This window comes from Anguilla anguilla, chromosome 18, assembly GCF_013347855.1.
Source record: "Anguilla anguilla isolate fAngAng1 chromosome 18, fAngAng1.pri, whole genome shotgun sequence".
Taxonomy (NCBI): domain Eukaryota; kingdom Metazoa; phylum Chordata; class Actinopteri; order Anguilliformes; family Anguillidae; genus Anguilla; species Anguilla anguilla.
Genome location: NC_049218.1, coordinates 22,515,285 through 22,535,396, shown reverse-complemented (window position 1 = coordinate 22,535,396; position 20,112 = coordinate 22,515,285). Strand labels below are relative to the sequence as shown.

The 20,112-nt window shown below is 47.8% G+C and overlaps 1 protein-coding gene across 6 annotated transcripts in view; it reads right to left on the bottom strand.

Moving 5' to 3' along the window:
- Positions 1–216: 216 nt before the first annotated feature.
- Positions 217–20,112, bottom strand: part of rin2 (Ras and Rab interactor 2) — a 38,169-nt gene continuing 18,273 nt past the window's right edge. For all 6 annotated transcript variants that reach the window (XM_035400318.1, XM_035400323.1, XM_035400322.1 and 3 more), the window contains 8 exons: positions 19,019–19,127; positions 16,084–16,156; positions 14,853–14,944; positions 9,150–10,154; positions 5,013–5,321; positions 4,476–4,607; positions 3,887–4,050; positions 217–3,139 (listed from right to left, as the gene is read on the bottom strand). In XM_035400318.1, coding sequence (XP_035256209.1) covers positions 2,834–3,139; positions 3,887–4,050; positions 4,476–4,607; positions 5,013–5,321; positions 9,150–10,154; positions 14,853–14,944; positions 16,084–16,156; positions 19,019–19,127 — 2,190 coding nt within the window. In that variant the 3' untranslated portion in view covers positions 217–2,833. The remainder of the gene's footprint in view (positions 3,140–3,886; positions 4,051–4,475; positions 4,608–5,012; positions 5,322–9,149; positions 10,155–14,852; positions 14,945–16,083; positions 16,157–19,018; positions 19,128–20,112) is intronic.

Genomic DNA, 20,112 nt, shown 5'->3' with positions numbered 1-20,112 from the left:
GTATTTTAGACCCAAATAAAATAAAATCTCATACAAACACCCTGCATTGTTTTCCAGAACAATTAACGAACCGACTACCGGCAAGATACTTTTCGGAACTTAAAAACAAAAGATCCAGTAAAATTCCCCTTAGTCCCCCCCCCCCCCCCCCCCTTTAATTTTTTTTTTTTTTACAACACATTTGTGTTCAAAACATACAGATAACAGTACACAAAGTACAGAGATACCATATGGGAATCGGTAATCAGTTTATTCATTTATACTGCCATCGGCCAAGGACAGTCAAAGAAGGAAACGGAACACAAACAGGTCTATACATGTTACTGCTATCCACTAGCCTACCTGTAAATGAAATATATACAGGATACAGGAACGACAAAAGAAATGGCTTTCATGGTGTCTAAAAACAAATACTTTACACGCCTTTCCCAAATGGACTCAACATAAAAGCACAAAATATCGACACATTAAATGGCATATTATAAAGTTATCTGTGAAAATTCCGGCACAGACCATAAATACATATTTTACAGATTGTTTATTAACATTTTATATTAAAGGAGCTACACAAATGCATAAATACAATTTTGACATTCCAGTCATACCTACATTTTCAAAAAAAACTAAACTCATAGTGTTTTTGACAGTGTTTACCAGTGTACTGGCCATGAACGTCCTGTGTAGATTATTTTCCTTAAACTTTTGGTTAAATTGGGAATAAAATTATAACCCCCCTCCCCAGAAAAGAAAAGAATATAAAGCCATTGAGTATGGTTTGGTTTATGTGAGTTTTTATGCATTTTAGTTATTTCTAAAAGCTCAGTTCAGTTTGCGATGTCTTGGCACCAATTTATGCAAAACATTAACAATCACACATAACATCAGGCTATTTGTGTCCTATTTTAGGCACTATCATGGTATATTCAATGGTGAGATATATCTTTAAGAATCTTCCAGCAACTTCTTAACCTTTCAGGGTTAAAAAACAGGGTGTGAAAAAAAGAACGCCTTCTAATCTAAATTTAGAAGAGATTTATATTTTAAGGTAATAATTCAATTGTCCTTCTACTATAATTATTGTAATTAATGATAGTATTTCTCTTACACCTTTGGTTGATAACTGTAATAATATCACTGTACTCAGGAGTGTAACCAGGACTTTAAAAATACAGAGGTCGAGAAACTCAGCTGGGGAGGCGTCAGGTGGTGGGGTGGTGAGGTGGGGTGAGGGTGGGGGGTTAAGCTGGAGTATGCTCTTTTTCCCTTTAATTTTGTCATTTAATCGAGGATGCATTTTTGAGTGTAAAAGCTGTACATGGGCGTCCAGATTAGGCTTAAATTTGAGAAAATTATTAAACACAGTTCATTCCCCTCATGAATTAATTGTAACTGATGATCTCACTAAAGAAAGAAATTAAACACAGGCTTTAGAAATGGACAAGAAAAAAACTAAGGACACGGCCTCGGTGTACTCAACGTTGGTTACGGCCGATTGCACTTCTTGCTAGAGTTCTCCTCCAATGGAACAAAACCATCCCCTAAGCGTTCTCAAACCCCTGGCAGACCTTTCCATTTCAAACCAGAAAGGGTCCTTCCACACGTAAGTACCCAGTGCTCTCCTTTGGGATGAGACCAGACAGATAATGCACTGTTTAATAACAGCAATGTCATTCATCATCTCAATAATAATGCTGATATCTAGTCTCCTGCCTCATTTTGTCAGTACCTTGTTTCTGTGGCTTCCCTGGCTTTGGTGAACATTACACACACTTCAGACTGCTCTTATTTTGACATTATTTATGTGCAAATATTACACATTTAGAGTAGGGATTCCCAAATTGTTAATATTAGTATTTTAGACATCAAACTAAATGGAGAGAATCTGGCAATCACTGGCAGCAATGCTAGCTTCCTCAAATTTAAAAAATACACTGAAAATATGTATTGTATTAATTCATATAAAAAATGAATCATCTGTATAATACAGTTTACCAGCAACTGGACAGAAAATGTGTCAAAAGCAAATTTGCAAAATAAAAATATATAATTACTGTACACTTATATACATTCTATTTTTTGTTACCTTCAGTTGGGAGAAACATCACTGTAAGTCTTTATACGAGGATGAAAAATACCAGCAAGGTACAGCACTCAGATGGCTGGACGATCTTACAGAAGGAGACTACAAATCCCAGAATGCTGCTTGATCCTGCCAGTTTAAGAGCAGTTACTGTTGATGCCTCCATTAGGTCAACAGTATAAAATGCAGTATGTTGTCTGGGAGGAGGAGAGGTAGCATGCAGAACCCACACTCCCAACAGTCTTAAAATGCAGGTACTTTAACTTAAAGGCTACCCTAAGCTGTGGAAGAATTCATTAAAGGACCCCCGCGTAGCTACCCTCAGCATGCCTGAACACATTAAAGGACCCCTGCTTAGGATTCCCAAGGAAGCCTGCTTTGTACAGCTGATCTAGTTCTTGTGGCTTAAACATGTTAGCTTTGTGGTCGGGCTAAAGTGCTAGCCCATTTCCGCCATGTGAATGAGTCACCAGCACGCACGGTTTCCAAAGGCTTTAAATTAAAGCGAAAAAAAACTGCGGACCGCAGAGTCAGAAACCCGCACCTTCCCCGCATCCTCCTCCGGCGCGGCAGTCCTGCCGACTCGCCGATTTCCCCCAGGAAGCGGCCAGAAGTGCAGGGAGAAAAAGAACTACGAGTCCCAGCGGCAGCGCCTTTTATTAGCGTGGCCGACCCTCGGTGCGGTTCCAGCAGCGGGCGGAGATGCTTCCCCTAAACGAAAGGGCTCTGGTCTGTACCACAGTCTGAGCGCGCTCAGCTCGGGGGGCGGGTCTCGCCGGGCGGGAGGGGCTCAGACACCCTCCGGTACACGAAGTGGAAGCGCTGGGAGTGGGGCCTGCTGTGCAGCTCGGCCTTGATCTTCTGCGGACGGGTGTCCGGGGCCAGCTGCTGGCTGGAGTCCCCGACCAGCAGGAAGAGGGCGTGGTCCTCGGGGTCGGGCACCTTGAACTTGCGGGCGCACAGCTGGCACACCTCCTCGGCGGTGAAGAGGGGCCCCACCGCCAGCGTCTTGGCCGTGCAGCCGCTGCCGGCCTCCTGCAGCGCCACCCGCAGGTAGTTCTGTACACAGACACAAGGAGAGACGCGCACGGGCGCTCAGCCACCAGTATTCACCCTCCGCGTCTCCCGGGGTCGCGTCCGCACGCTCGGCAGCGCCCCCCCCGGGTCCGCACCGTCCTCCATCCTGGGCCTGGGGGGGTCTGCGGCTGTTTTTTTGGTTTTCACCTTTAAAATCGAAATCCGTTCGAGGCCAGAGAAGGCCAGTTGAGGTCGGTCAACAGCGTAATCGGCTGCTCTGATTGGTCGAATAAGTTCTGAGTAGCAATGAAAGCATCACGCTACCCTCCAGGACCAGGGTTGAGGACTTCTGCTCTAGACCTGTAGCCTAGCCGGTAGTTGGCACAGTGGAAAATGGAACATCATGGCGCTAACAGTTAGCAAGAGCCGGTCTGTCAAGCCGTCTGGGTCAGTTTGTTAAATACTGAGGGGCAGGACAGTATGGAGTCAGTTTCTTAACAGTCAGTTTCTTAGCCACACAAGGCAAGTCTGTCCGAGTACAGCAAGTAGCCACAAAATGGATGTCCTCTCTAGTTATCGATTTAGCAACGCAACAGATGTTTGCCCATAGCTAGCCGCTACACAATGTCAGTTCGTCCAAGAACAGCTTTAGCAACACAACGCGCGTTTTGATCATCAAACATATACGATAAGAGTGGGTTTCTTTTGTCCGACTCCTTTCTCTGTGCCCTTCCCATCTCTCGCCCGGATAAAGGAAGCCTCCTTTCGCCGCCTGTGTTTTGGCGGTACCTGGAAGTCTTCGATGCAGGGCCGCACGTGCTCGGTGGTGCGTCGGCGGTGCCACTGGTGGAGCGTGTTGCGGGTCTCGGAGCTCAGCACGCGGGCTGCCTGCTCCTCCTGGAAGTTTCGGATCAGGGACATGGCTCCGTAGGCGCTGGTCAGGTAATAGCCACCTGGCAGAGAGGAGCAGTTTCACGTTAGACTTCATTCCTTTGTCTTTGCATCAAACTTTCCCATAGTTATTACTATAGATACTACAGAAAGTTTCATAACTTAAAACTATATACAAATATGTACTTAATGACATTTGTTTTTGCTGGTGACTCTGGTACTGAGCAACTTCACAAACTCCAGTTTGAGAACTACTAAGCCTACATCACAGCGCCCCCTGGAGGAACCACTGCAGAGCAATACACTGAAGGAAGCCCCTCCTCTCTTTGCAGTGGGACTAAGCACTGGTTCAGCCAGCAAAAACAGAGCCCAGCACACTCAGCAATGTGGAATGAAGTGACTCCAGTCTGAATGACAACACAAAGGTGATTTATTCGTCTCCCTGTGCTGGGCGGGGTTGGAGCGAGAGGTCAGAGGTCGGGCGTACCTTCTCCTTGCAGGAGGGAGGGGTCCAGCAGCTCCATCATGTACTGGATCTCAGCGTCCAGCTGAGGCATGTCGCACTGCGCCAGGACGTAGGTCAGCATGGGCAGGAAGTCGTCCGCGCCGTACATCCTCCCTGTCGCACACACACACACACAGGCCTGGTCACACGGAGCGTGTGTACGAGCATACGAGTGCGAGCACGCGTGTGTGTGTCTGTACGCGTCCACGTTCATATCTGTGTGTACGCGTGTACGCACACCTGTGTGTCTGCATGTGTGCGTGTGTGTGTGTGTACACGTGAATGTCTGTTCTTTACACAAAGAACAGACACGCAAAGCACGCAATGTACACCTGTATGCAAATGTGCGAGCGTGCTTGTGCCTTAAATTGCCTTTCTGCTTGTTTGGGAGGGCGTGCGCACACAAACACACCCGTTCACCCTGTTCCTCCACATATCGTATATAATCCATACGTACGCTGTGCTTTAATAAACCCTGGAATGCAAGGCGGCAGGCTGTAAGCACGCATGCTGGCGTACCTGAGTTCTTCTCCATGATGTTGTAGATGAGCTTGCAGACCCGCAGGAGCACGGACACCTTCTTGTCGGGGGAGTACATCTTGCACATGTTGTGGAGCTTGAGGCGAATCCTCTCGATGGCCTCGGGGTCCGGGGGGACGGCGCCGTCCACGCCCAGCTCCTGCGGCCGCTTGGCCTTGGCCAGCGCCAGGTTCTCCCGCAGCTGCTGCCACGCCCCGCTGCTCACCTGGAAGTTGCGCAGAGCCGCGTCCACCACGCCCTTGAGCGGCTTCAGCACGCACTTGTGCATGGCCTTCTCCAGCACCTGGTCTGTGGGGGGAGGGGAAGAGTTCAGCCGGGCGGCCTGGACACTGCGTCCTTCAGCTAAGGCTCAACAACTCAACAACTCAACTCGGAATGCTTCGTTAAAACTGCCCATTGGAAAAACCAACAAGCATATGCACGCACACACACAGACACACACACACACACACACACTCCACAAAGTCATCACATGGACAGAAGTTTGAGACTGTGATGCATGCATATGTGTTGCACTCGTGGGCCAGAGACTCTGCACTGCTGTATCGGGCCAGTTCTCCATCACAGGTGCATTTATCTCCCGCAGGGTAAAGGAGCGTATTTCACTATAACAAACAGGGAGCGTCTTTGGGAGAAGCTCAGGGTAAATGATGTAAGACACTATGACACACTGACAGCCCAAGTGTGTGGCACTGCCCTGGATCTCCTTACATTACACTCAGCAGACTCTCTTATCCTGAGAAAACTGCCGTACAAAAGAAAACAAGTGAGTTCATCCACCTGAGTTATATAAGCAAGGATGCCACACACCAGGCTAACAGTAACAACCCCCCCCCCTCCCCAAAGCCAGTGAGTTCAAACACCTACAAAACAAACCGGTTATTTTGGTGGTTTACAGTACAGTACCGTATCTAGGCGGTCCTTTGAAAAAAACAAGTTGAATAAGAGTGACTGGCAACTCCAGCAACTCAACCGGTCGAGCTGGTTTTGATGCGCTAGCACTATACACGCAATTTCTGGATCGCGTCTACTCCCATCTCTCAAGTCACACCCACGCCTCACCACCGTGTTGAACTGTGGACCATTGTGTGCAGGTGCATGCAGTGAGTTCTTCCCAGAAGGCACAGATATTATCACACAGCGTCTGCCATTAGCCTCGCCTGCTGGCATCCACCAGCACTCTGGGTGCGATTGCTCAGGCCTGCCGTTCAGACAGATCACTGAGAAGCCTCACATAAATATGCAGTGCTGGCTCTGTGGACTGGACAGGCTGAATTCTGACTGTGTGTGTATGTGTGCGTGTTTCTACATGGAACATTAATGAACTGGAATCCATAAATGGTTGACCACCTCCTCCACCCCCCCTCTCCCTGTAAAAACAAGCAAACATTTTACAATATCCAAACCCTATGTTTGCCAGCAGGGTTTATGACCTCCTCCCTACAAAGTAAAAGTGCACCCCGCATCATGTTACAGCAGCCCCCCCCCCCCCAGCAGCAGGACACAGCTGGTACGCCAGTCAGGATTCTTGAACCCTGGAACGCGCCAATTATCGAGGGAGCTAAAGAAGTGGGTCACACGTGCTACCCAGAGCTCCAGAGTTTCAGCAGAGCTCTTTCGCCGGTGGGGAAATATCACCCGCACACTCACGGAACATTCCGCTACAGGATAATGGCCAATTCCTGTCCACTGTGGTTTTACAAGTGGATAAATAAATGAAGGACAACCTGTTTATTATTACTTCCTGTGGCAAAATGAAGAAGGGGATTTAAAAAAGACAAAAATGAGCTCCAATCAGGGCATAACAGTCAGTGCTAAAAAAAAAAAAAAACCCTGCTGAAAGAGGATGTGTGATTTGTGTCCACTTCCATATCCCCTCTGTAGAGAAAGTGGCAGGCAAAGGGACAGACGCTTCACACGCAACAGAACCACTCCAACACAACACAGGGAAAAACAACAAAGCATTCAACCCTCCACAGCACACAAAGGTCAGAGGAGATGTTTACTGTGCATAAATGCAGGCGTACACACAACGCGCACACACAACACGCACGCACGCACACACGCGCACACACATGCACGCACGCACACAAACACACACATGCACGCTCACACACGCTCACACACACTCACACACACTCACACACACGGACACATACGGATACACACACAGGAACACACAGACAGGAACTCTGGAAGGAACGCGAGTATGCCTCACGTTACCCTGTCATGCCAGTGAGCAGTTTCAGACCTCAGTTAACTCCTCTTAAGCACAGTACCCTGTAATGCCACTTCAGGGGTGCTATCTGCTCGTCTCTACTCTACTGCTCTGCTCTCTCAGCACACTCACAACATACACAGAGCGAGATGTAAAGATCTGGTGAACAGAGCCCAGAAACACTGCTCAGTCAACACACCAAAGCATCAGGGTAAACACTGAGCCACTTGTCGCGGGCGGGGGGGGCGGGGGGGGGGGGGGGGCAATCTGACCATACCGCCGAGCCTGGAACAAGGGACCCCTTCTCCATGTTTACTACGCTCCTGCCCCTCTGCCCCCCTGCCCACGCAAAGAGAAATGAGCACCAACAAAACTCAACAACACAGCAGAGCCACAAAGAGCCCTGAAAGCCTGCTTCTGTTCAGAGAGAGAGCCAAGCAGCCTGCACGAGAGAGAGAGGGAGAGAGAGACAAGCAGCCTGCACGAGAGAGAGAGGGAGAGAGAGCCAAGCAGCCTGCACGAGAGAGAGAGGGAGAGAGAGACACAGAGAGGGAGAGAGAGACAGAGAGAGAGCCAAGCAGCCTGCACGAGAGAGAGAGGGAGAGAGAGCCAAGCAGCCTGCACGAGAGAGAGAGGGAGAGAGAGACAAGCAGCCTGCACGAGAGAGAGAGGGAGAGAGAGACACAGAGAGGGAGAGAGAGACAGAGAGAGAGCCAAGCAGCCTGCACGACAGAGAGAGGGAGAGAGAGACAGAGAGAGAGACACAGAGAGGGAGAGAGAGAGAGCCAAGCAGCCTGCACGACAGAGAGAGGGAGAGACAGAGAGACACAGAGAGGGAGAGAGAGACAGAGAGAGAGCCAAGCAGCCTGCATGAGAGAGAGAGAGAGGGGGAGAGAGAGAGAGGACACAGAGAGAGAGAGAGACAGATACACACTCTTAGCTCATTTTCAACAGAGACTATCTAGAACAAATGCCATTCAGTAGAGCTCAGAAGCCAATTCTGTTGACATCCGGGATACACAAAACTAAAGTACACATGCACACGCACAGACTTGTACACACGCACAGGCGCACACACACACACACACACACACACACACACACACAGCACTTCACATCCATCCATGTTTTCACTGCCACCATTGTCTGACAGTATCCACAGCTACCGCTATTCTAAAAAAAATCACGTCATTCAGCCTGAAACAAACAAAAAAAAAAAGCGGTCGTCCCAAGTACAGCCTTTTCCAGCCCTGCAGGGTACGGCAGGGTAGTCCCATAAGAGCAGCTCCCTCCCGCTTTTAGAACCCGGCCCTTTAAGGCAAGCAGCTGCTCATGGCCGCATATCAGAAGGCGCATATTCAAGGACTTTCAAGGTTTCTTCTAGATGTGTGAATTAATCTTGAATGAATTGACAGTCAAACTGTAGCTTAGATACACATTCATGAGTGTTCCTTCAGAGCCATGTTAACCCAAGCGTTCGGTACAAAGTCACACCATGACAGAAAATGTACATTTACTCATACAACTCAGGCACGTGCACTTACGTTCTCTTTCACGGTTAGCTGCACTGATTAGAAGTGTCTGTTAAACGGATGTGATACATTGCATTGTACTGAGTTGTCGTGCACTGTAAGACGCTCTGGATAGAAGTGTCTGTTAAATGGATGTGATACATTGCATTGTACTGAGTTGTCGTGCACTGTAAGACGCTCTGAATAGAAGTGTCTGTTAAATGCATGTGATATATCACACTGTACTGAGTTCTGGTGCACTGTAAGACGCTCTGAATAGAAGTGTTTGTTAAATGCATGTGATAGGCTATATCACACTGTACTGAGTTCTGGTGCACTGGATAGCAGGGTGTGCTAAATGGCTGTAACACATGAAAGGGGCCTCACCGATCTGGCTCTCGGGGATGAGGGACTCCATGGGCGGGTCCAGCTCGGAGCTCTGGCACAGGTAGGCCTTCATCTGGGTCATGAACTGGCGCAGGGTCTGCAGCAGGTCCTCGCCGGAGGTGTGGCTGCTGCGGTTCTCCTGCAGGAAGCTCAGGTAGTCCTGCACCAGGCAGCCGAAGTAGGAGGCCTTGTCCTGGGACAGGCCCACGATGCGCCACAGCGTCTTCTTCTCGGGGGTCATGAAGGAGGTGAAGACCCCGCTCATCCTCCGCATCCGGAGCAGGACGAAGCTTCTGGTCCTCCGCTCCGGCATCCAGGGCCTCACCTCCCCCTCCGAGGCGCTCCTCGCGCTCGGCCTGCCCGTCTCCTCCTCCTCGTCCTCCTCGGAGCTGCTGTTGCCCGCGGCCCCGCCCCCTCCCCGCGCGGGCGGGCTGCCCCCCGCCAGGAAGACGCCGGGGGTGAACAGGTCCAGCGAGTCGGACGAGGAGGTGGAGACGCTCACGTCGCTGAGCCCGGGACCGTCGGACGAGCCGGGCCTCCTCAGCCGGGACAGCGCCCGGTCCACCGCCTCCTCACGCTCCGACTCCTCCTCCTCCTCCTCGATGGCGGGGGGCGTGCGGGACGGGACGGGGATGGGGGACGAGCGTCCCGCCCAGGGCGCCGTCACGGGCATGACGCTCCTCTGGTCCGGAACCCGGGGCTGCGGCCGGGGGGGCGGCGGGCGGGGGGGCGAGGGAAGCGGCTCGCTGTTCACCCAGGCGGCCCGGCCTCGGTGGGCGCGGGGGTCCGGTTCCGGGGCGGCGGTCTCCTGGTCGGGCCGGGGCGCCCGCTGGAACAGGGGGTTGATGAAGCACAGCGCCCCGTTGGGCTGGCTGCACTCCACCTGGGACGGGGCGCGCGTGCGCAGGACGGGCAGCGAGGCCGCTCTGCTCCCCCGGTTCTGTCGGAGCTCCGGCTGGCGCTCCGAGTCCCTCCTCCTGCCGCCACGGGCCGAGTCCCAGAATGCTGCGGGGGGCGAGCGGGAGACGCGTCAGGAAAGCCCTGTCGCACGGTGCGATCGCCAAACAGCCCGACGCTCACCCGCGCTCAAACGCACGCTAAAGCCAAGCGCAGGACAAAAGCTCCGTCAACACTTTCTTTCATCAGCTATCTGGAGCCGGTACGAAACTAGACTGAGCGACACAGACAGAGAGAGAGACAGAGAGAGAGAAGAAACTCTGTCCTTCCGCGAGTGGATTCTGAATCACTTCTGCCGACACACACAGCGGAATGAGTCACATATGGACATGCTGGTGGGAGGGTTCTACGCCCTCACAGTCTTACACTCCTCCCCCTCTCCCCCCCTCCCTCCCTCCCTCCTCCTTCAGAGACAGTGCCTGCGCTCTTTCCTGTTGTTGTTATTCTGCTCATCTTATCGTTCACTCCCCTTTACGGCATTTTGGAATTTTTGTTTTTCTCCCCGTCTACGACCTTGCAGCAAAGTTCTTAGAAACAAGCGAGCACAACTCACTTTGCACACAAATATTTTTTCCCCAGTATGTAAGAATGTGATCTCTTAGCAGTATTATTCAGCGATTACTACGTACCAGAGACACACAAGGTCACCTTATCTTAGCTGACCGAATTCTTGCTAGCGTGTGTGTTAAAGTGTTTCATCAACAAGCCACAGTATGCTTTTCCTAGTAGATAGTTTGTTAGTTTATGAACTAATCAACATTATTGCAGTTGATTAATCAACATCATTGTTAAAAAACTTGTATGAAATACTATTGTATGAGATCATCCTTACACTTCCTCCTTAGGGTAAGTTAAACTGCAGATTGCTCCACCCACAGATTCAGATTCACAGATTTTATTATTTTTTTTGGAGGGAAGGGGAGATTCCAGCTCCTAAAGGTGTTCAGCTCGCTCATAACTGGGAAACTCTCGGCAAACTGTCAACACTGAGCAGTTACATGCCAACACTGCCAGCAGCTAAGACTTAGATCTGACAACACTCACAAAAAATAATTATATAATATATATATATATATTATATTATATATATACACATATATATATATATATATATATATATATATATATATATATATACACACTCACTGGCCACTTTATTAGGGATATCTGTTCAACTGCAAACTGTACCTGTTAATGCAAATATCTAATCAGCCAATCACGTGGCAGCAACTCAATGCATTTAGGAATGTAGACATGGTCAAGACGATCTGCTGAAGTTCGAACCAAGCATCAGAATGGGGAAGAAAGGTGATTTAAGTGACTTAAATGGCATGGAACGTGGCATGGTTGTTGGTGCCAGACAGGCTGGATTGAGTATTTCAGAAACTGCTAATCTACTGGGATTTTCACGCACAACCATCTCTAGGGTTTACAGAGAATGGTCCGAAAAAGAGAAAATAACCAGTTCTCTAGGGGAAAATGCCTTGTTGATGGCAGAGGTCAGAGGAGAATGGCCAGACTGGTTCGAGCTGACAGAAAGGCAACAGTAACTCAAATAACCACTTGTTACAACCGAGGTATGCAGAAGAGCATCTCTGAATGCACAACATGTCGAACCTTGAAGCAGATGTGCTACAGCAGAAGACCAACTGGGTACTAGCAAGGTGTACCTAATGAAGTGGGTGAGTACACACACACACAAATACATGTGTGTGTATATATATATATATATATATATATATATATATATATATGCGGTCAGACACAATATTTCCATTTTATGTGCTATTTACACAGTGCACCACACCACCACCCCCCACACACACGAAATGAACTATGTCCTAAATGAATTAAACCAACATTTGTTGATTTATGCACAATTACATCAGCAACCTAAATGAGAACTATTGTTTGCAAAAGGAGTAACACGTTAAAATAGTTAGGACTCATTACGTGTCTTTCCAAATATGCCCAAGGAAGGGTTCATGCTGAACATTACACCGAACCTCTGGGTAGGACAAATGCAATCAACCGATTTGCCTGGTGTTCAGTTTACTGATTAAAATGACACCACACAGCTGTATATAACACATGCATTTCATCTTCAAAGACAACGCTTGTGAGTACTCAAAACGTTTGATTTACTCACTCCAGGCTATCGCTACTATGCAAATGTCATGTTTAAACCATTTAATCCCAACACTAAAATGTGTTTGGATCATGTTCATTTAAATGTGTTCTGTGCATGTTCATTTAAATGTGTTCGATGCATGTTCATTTAAATGTGTTTGGTTCATGTTCATTTAAATGTGTTTGGTTCATGTTCATTTAAATGTGTTCGATGCATGTTCATTTAAATGTGTTCTGTGCATGTTCTGCTAAGTTGAGATAAACATTAAACATTTCAGTTTGTAATATATATTCAAAATCACTTTAATCATTCATTTTCAGTTATTTTAAATTAATTTAGTCAGCTAGTTTTCAGTTACTTCTATTTAACCATGTACCCCTGCCAGGTGAAGCTACTCAGACTATTAAATAAATCAGGGTCAATACTTCATTGTGTCACTCTTCCCCAGCAACATCTGTGCTTCTACTCTCAATGACACACAGTTTAAATGCACACACACACACACACACACACACACACACACATATATATATATATATATATATATATATATAAATTAAATGAAGCAGACTATTATGACTGAATTTTAAAGAGGCGTGGCAGGGTGTTTTATCTCACTGAGCATGTGCGAGGTGTTCGAGGCATGACTGAAATGATGAGTATGTGGTTCTGGTGCCCGAGGGCACACGTTGGCACCGGTATTCCGGGAAGCTCTGCGGCACATTCCAGAGCCAGTCAGACCGTAAGCTGGGGCCTGGGGCAGCACCGCCAGGGTGGGAGAAACCAGGCGTGTAGCGATGCAACCATGATGGTGATACCGTACGATGGCGGTACTCTGAATAACAGTACGATGTGATACGGTTTCAGGGTTGGAGTCCTGATCTGTGGTCACTTCTGGCACTACGATCTTTACTTCACTCCAGTGTGTTTTTTCTGCACCTCTGCACCTTGAACTGATGCACTTGTTGTACGTCGCTCTGGATAAGAGCGTCTGCTAAATGCCTGTAATGTAATGTAATGTAATGTAATGACGGTTTCTCTTAATTTATAACAATACGATACGATTAATGATTAGCGATTAGCTGCGATGTGAATATGACCAACAGACTTCAAAGAATCCCCCCTGCCCTGCCCCACCCCACCCCACCGACACTCAAGAGATCATTTGAAATAACAAATAGTATAGCTTTCAGGGCTAACAAGCGTGTTTGTCAGCTTCAGTGCCTCAATCTGCCTGAATAAAAGTTTGCCACGTGAATTAAGGATTCGGTGTGATACGGATCGAGTCATTCATATCGCATCGATGCAGCTGTTTCATCGAAATTTAATCACACCCCTGCTAGAAACCCTGATGACTGATCCTAACTGGTAAGGGGTAGCGTGGAAGGGCATACCTTCACAGAACACAAATTAAATGATGCTACTGCTCTCCCTTTGGCAGATGCTCAAACTCTTCATCTGGGTCCTTCACACATGAAGACACCTATGATCACGCTGTACCTTTTAATTCCAGGGAACGCCTGAATAGCTTTCCTCTACATAACTTACGGGCACCAACCCCCAGCCTTTGCAAGCACACCGGTAACGTGGACTCGGGTAGATTTTTGTCAAAAAAAAGTGAAACGTACTGGATGGAAAAGCGCCCCTGCTGTGCAGCGTGTTCAGCGTGGCTAACGCGCGCGCGACGTTAAGCAGCCTTTCCGGTACGTAAATCATCCGAAACGTCAGGACAGTATTTCACAGAGGCGCGCCACCCTTTCAACAGCACACGCAGGCCGAGCGAACAGTCCTCACCCGCCAGACGCATCCACGCATCGTTTCCTGAGCGCACTTACGCTGTACATTTTCTTCAGAGATAACGAGAGCAGCCAGTCGACCGCGCAGACGTTCTAAAACCGTGCCGCGGCTAGCTCTCCATCGAGTACGCAGGCGGGGTTATAAATACAGCAGCCGTGAAGGCGACTGCTTCATTTCCAGTTAAGACGGCACAGTGTTTCTAGACTAAGAATACACATATTCAGTATGGCTAAAGGACAGAGAATTGACTACTCCCGTACGTCACATAAGCTGCAGTTAACCAGCACACAGAGCCTGTGCTAGGCAAGCGCTACCAAGCGTTCTGTGCAGCCAGCTGAATTGTTATTATGATGAACCTTTGCTCAAGATCACAAACAGGTTTGCTGCTTTTGTAAACTTTAATTTTAGCCGCGATAAAACAAATGAGCACTGGGAACAGCAATAAGACACTGCTACAGTGAGTTCTGCTGTTAGAGCTCAGAGCCCATGCCCATCACAGAAATATTTTCATGTTTAAATTAACTCTAGGTTTATACAGGTCTAATAGGGACCACGTGCAATCTATTAGTTCATTGTATTTTTACTACAACGGAGTTGAAACAGGGAAACAGGCGATGCACTGTGACTGTAGGCACTGTGACTGTAACACATTCAGGATGAAGGGGGGGAGGAGAGACACTGTGACTGTAACGCATTCAGAATGAAAGGAGGGGAGGAGGAGAGACAGTGTGACTGTAACGCATTCAGGATGAAAGGAGGGGAGGAGGAGAGACACTGTGACTGTAACACAAAGGGGAGGAGGAGGAGGAGACGCAGACCTGCTCCCTGCTGAGCCACCTCCTCCAGCTCGGCGTGGGTCCGGGCTGCAGCGATGGCCTCCGGCAGCCGCAGGGGGAACGGCAGGACATCCCTGAGCGGATATGGAGAGAGGGAGGGAGGCAGGGAGGAGGAGAGAGAGACACACACTCTTGGCTTATGTCCCACAGACAACATCTGGAGTAAATGTCATTCAATGAGCTCAGAGGCCAGTTCTGTTGACATCCGGGATACACGGAACTACACACACACACACACACACACCCATGCGCACACAAACATTTCAACACACGCACGCACAAACACGGATATGCGTACCCACACAAAAACACAGATATGCATGTACACGCACACACGCTCACCACCACTATAAATACCACTGATCTGCTTTCCTTACTTCTTCAAAAACATTTTGTCTTGCACTTTGTCGGTGTGTTTAACTCTGCTTCTAAACCTAAAATGTGTTAGTGTCTCTATATACCCCGTTCTTCCACACAAAATAAAGTTGATGCAAACTGAGGTATTGAGGTCCCTCTTTAGGATTAAAACAAGTGCCACATTTACGTCTTAATCTTTGCATGAAAGTCGATGTTGATTTGTACTATGCTTTGAGGATTAGCACCTCAGTAGCCACTTCGTTTTGGCTAGTGTACATTTTCCGTTTTTTTAGTGCCATTTCAGTCACTTTTTTGTGGTCCTGTAATCTCGTTATACGCCGACGTTTGCAAACAACCAAATTCAAAATATCCAGCTCGCTCATTCAAGAATGTCATGTCTGTGATTACAGTACGGTTCCTCACACCTCAGTGTAAACGTGCATTTTCCTTGATGAGTTGGCCAGCAAGAAGCAGACAGACAGACAGACAGACAGACAGACAGACGGAGGTTTTAGAGCCAGATTTGGGCTCTGGGCCCCATGTGTTCACTTTGAAGGAATGGCCTTTTTCTGAGACTCAAAACAAGCTGAAAATGAGCTTCCTGGATGAACGGTGCCACGCAGTGACCCAGTGACCCACACCCCCCCCCCCCCCCACCACCCCGTTTCCTGTAGTAGGGCAGTCATAACAGTAAAGCATGCAGCAGCAGCAGGCTAATAATGGACAAAAACCATAGTTATCTGGTGTCACATCGCTGTGAGAAACTGCGATGCCCACAGAGAGAGGAACCGAGGGGCAGCCATGCTAGCCCATGCACGCTTCCTGCAGAGGATTGTGGGGAAGGGGGCGGGGCTACCTGCTGATGCAGTAGAAAGCCACCAGACGGAAGAGGTCTGCAAAGCTGATCCCGGAACCTTCCAATGAAAAGGCTGCAAGCAGAGGCAGAAATAGTAAACATTAATTTTTTTAATTAAAAAAAAAAAACTTCATTTGCATAAGAATGAGGATAAAACGAGAGTATTCCTGTATGCACAGCCAAGTGTTGCTGAGTCATGGCTGCTTGGAACCTCTATCAAGATTAAAGAGCCAATCTTTCAACAAAAAAAAAAACAAAAAAAAAAAAGCTGTGAGTATTCACACCACTCCCACATTCTGACTCCTCCCACAGCGGCTCCACCCACACCCTGACTCCTCCCACAGCGGCTCCACCCACACCCTGACTCCTGCCACAGTTCGGCTCCACCCACACCCTGACTCCTGCCACAGTGGCTCCACCCACACCCTGACTCCTGCCACAGTGGCTCCACCCACACCCTGACTCCTGCCACAGTTCGGCTCCACCGATGGTGTGCTTGCAGAGGAACTGCTGACCCAGCCCGGGAGCAGATGGAACAGTGTGCTCAGTGTGTAGTCAGAGGAAAGCAGAACCGCAATGACGGATTAACACCGGGATAGCTGACCAGCAATAACATCATCACCCTCAGCATCATCTTCTGCCCACAACCTCTGCACTCCACTGCTAACTGGGATGTCCTGATCCGTTCCATGGATCGGTATCGGCTCCCGATACCACCATATTTTGTGGATCAGATATTGGCTAGGACAATCCCAATCTGAGTCCGATCCGGTCTGACACCGGAACACTTAATACGCATATGAATTCCTGCCCGTAGCAAAGCTTCACCTCCGTACTTTCTGACTAGGTTCACACCATGAGGATGAGCTCGCCGTTACTTACGTGAACAAGCATTCTATCCATTCGCCACCGCAAAATGAAGCCGTTGTTTACGAAACGGGCTGTTATCTGCTACGATGTCTGCTGTGTGGAACTTACACAAAGTGCAAAAGCAGCCCTATGGCCACTTGCAATGCTAGTGTTTCGAGGTGCGGCATTAGCAGAGTTTATTATGGTATAAAGCACCTGATGAAGCATCTGAAGAAACAGCACTCAAAGGAGTATGCTGACTTTTCACTGTTATTTTTAACAATCTTTTATTGGATCTGAAAGCTTGATCACAATGCTTACAGGCCACTTCAATGTAGGGCAGGGCAGTATAACCTGCCTTATTTCTAGGTAGGCTACAGCTGCCGGTATGAATTCACACAGCAGTATGTGGTTTTGCAGTTCCATTGTCAATGGTATTTTATTGTTTTTCATCCAATTAATTAAAAAAATTCATGATGCAACAGTCAGCTATGATTTTTGCGAAGCAAACTTAAGGTGGGTCGTCTGATTTGAATTGAACTTGCACCATTTCCTTAAAAAATAGGCGTGACATGACTTTGCAAACAACAGGCGCAAGTTTTGCGGAAACTCATAATGGAGTCGGTGTCAAGGTATGACTAAAGAAAAAAAAAAAAACATCCAACACACCACATGGCATACTGATTGTTATTATGCTCTTAAAAACTTCTGATAAGCGTCAATCTGGTATATTGCCCAGTCTTACCTAGAAGTATATTATATTCATATAATTACAAACCTAGAAGCTTGTTTTTTTTTTTTTTTTTTTTTAAATGTTGCTTGAACGTTTTGTATATTAGCTGTTCAATCATTTAGAAAAAAACAAATTAAAATTATCTTCATTGGATCTGGGCAAAACTGAATGTTACTGTACTCGGATCGAATCGAAAGACAAAAACCTGGATCGGGATCACTAATTACTAACATCTGTTCATCCGAATCCTTCCATGAATATGAGGAAGAATAAATAACAAACTAAAGGCACACTCATTCACTCAGTGTGCCTGACAGGCATGAACTCTTCCCCCACACAGCAAGACTCCATCCAAAAGGAGTGCTTTGCTTTAGTTTTTAAGGACGTCAAAGGACAAAGACAAGCTCAGAGTTTCAACACACTTCCACAATCTGGAAAAGTTAGAAAAGTATAAAAAAAATAAAAGTTATGGCTGCTGCGAAAGAAACTGCACTTTCATCAAGGGCGGAAAAAACAACATTCCTCAAAAGCTAAAAAATTTGCCAAACTGACTAAAAAGTAGAAAAACAAATGTGGCCAACTTGGCAGCAGCAACACGCTGAAACTCCCCCAGTAGTGCGTCATGTACTATAGCCCACTGTGTTAAAGTCAGTAAGACCTGGTAAGAGCGTTCACATACGCATGTTCACGGTCAGCATACACGTGCGGTGTCAGCACACGCCTCGGGGGTAGATGTGTTCACACGCAACCCCGCGCACGCGCTGCTCAGCAGCCGCACCGTGTGAACACACACACACACACACACAAAGTGTGGAGCGCGCGCCCCGTGAACACGCGCGATGTTTGCTAAACGCTGAGGCCCGCCGCCAGGACGAGCTGTGCTCAGAACAGGAGCAGGGAGCGGTAGGGCACCGCAACCCCGGCGGCGTAGGGACGGCCAAGAGAGCGCCACGCAGGCGGAGCGGCAGAACTGAGGCGCAGGCGGCCTGTAAGTGTGGGACTCACGGTTTCACACAGGGCTGTAAGAACATGGCATCATTTAAAGAGAATTAAAGGATGCTAACGCTAACGCTGAAGCTAGTGATAATGCCCACAATGCTAATAATATCCATGCCACCTAATAAAACCCATGGTTTATAATCAACAGGGTTTTCAGAATTTTCCCCGCTGAACGACAGATTTCTTTTTTTAAATGCAGTGACCAATCATAAAAAATAAAAATGTATGAACCATTCATAACCAAAGTAGTCTATACGACACTCGTCATCGTCATCATTATTACAGACCGTAGCGTGAGAAGCCCCACCCACAGAGTGGTAATAACGGATAGGGGCAGAGGGGTGAATCACATACTGTACTGGCTCTCCTTCACGGGGAAGTCTCTGACTGGGGATCCAGGATCGTCCAGACGCAAGGAAATCACCTTCTTCTGGAGCCTGGAGGACTTTCTCACCAGGAACGTCTAGAATGCAAGTTACCAGAAGGAGTAGAGCAGGTCAGGCCAGTTCTAAGACACTTTTTGATTGGTTCACTGCACACTGCGCAGGAAGATTCTCGAAACCGGCACACTTTCCCAACTGGCTTTCAGAAGATAACACTATGTCGAAAACCTACCAGGCATTGAACTACTCTAACCTAAGATGGCCAAGATTATTTGAAAGTCATCAAGGTTCCTGCTGTTCTGTTGTGACACTGTTGTTACTAGCCAACGATGCAGGGACCAGCCAGTGGTGACGCCTCCCCCCTTCCTCTGCAGTTACCGCAAAGGGAAAGAGACGTGGGATGAACTCGCCACCCAAGTGCACATCTCACCTCCAGGGAGATCCCCCTGAAGGATAGGAACATTTCACTTCTACAAGCCCTACGGTAAATTAGGGAACGGCACTATTACAGAAAGTGAAAACACTCCCACCCAGCCGACAAGAACGTCACAGAGGGCCACAAACTACAATGCTTCTATTGAACACGCAAACCGCCCACTCTCTCTTTATTCTACAAGTCTTCAGGCGTGCACCTTAACAGGTTCACTGTTCCGCTTGGTGGCCATCTCTAGCTCTTACTAATGCTCACGCTAAATGTGCCTTTTGTTATTTGCTCTTTTAGCCAAAAGCACCAGCTAAATGTATAAATTGTGAAATGTACAAGTTCATCACTAGCTTCCATTGGAAATTTGATTGTTTTATGTTTGTGATTTTAAATTGGGTTCCCATACTAATATATATAAATTGATGATACAGATACAATGATAGACTGATTGATTGGTTGACTGAATGACTGACTGATTCTCTGCTGGATTGACTGTCTAACTGATGGATTGTTTGATTGACTGACTGACAGATTGACGAATGGACTGATTGACTGACTGACTGACGGATTGATTGACTGATTGATTAACTGACTGACTGATTGACTAACTGATGGATTGACTGACAGACTGACTGACTGAC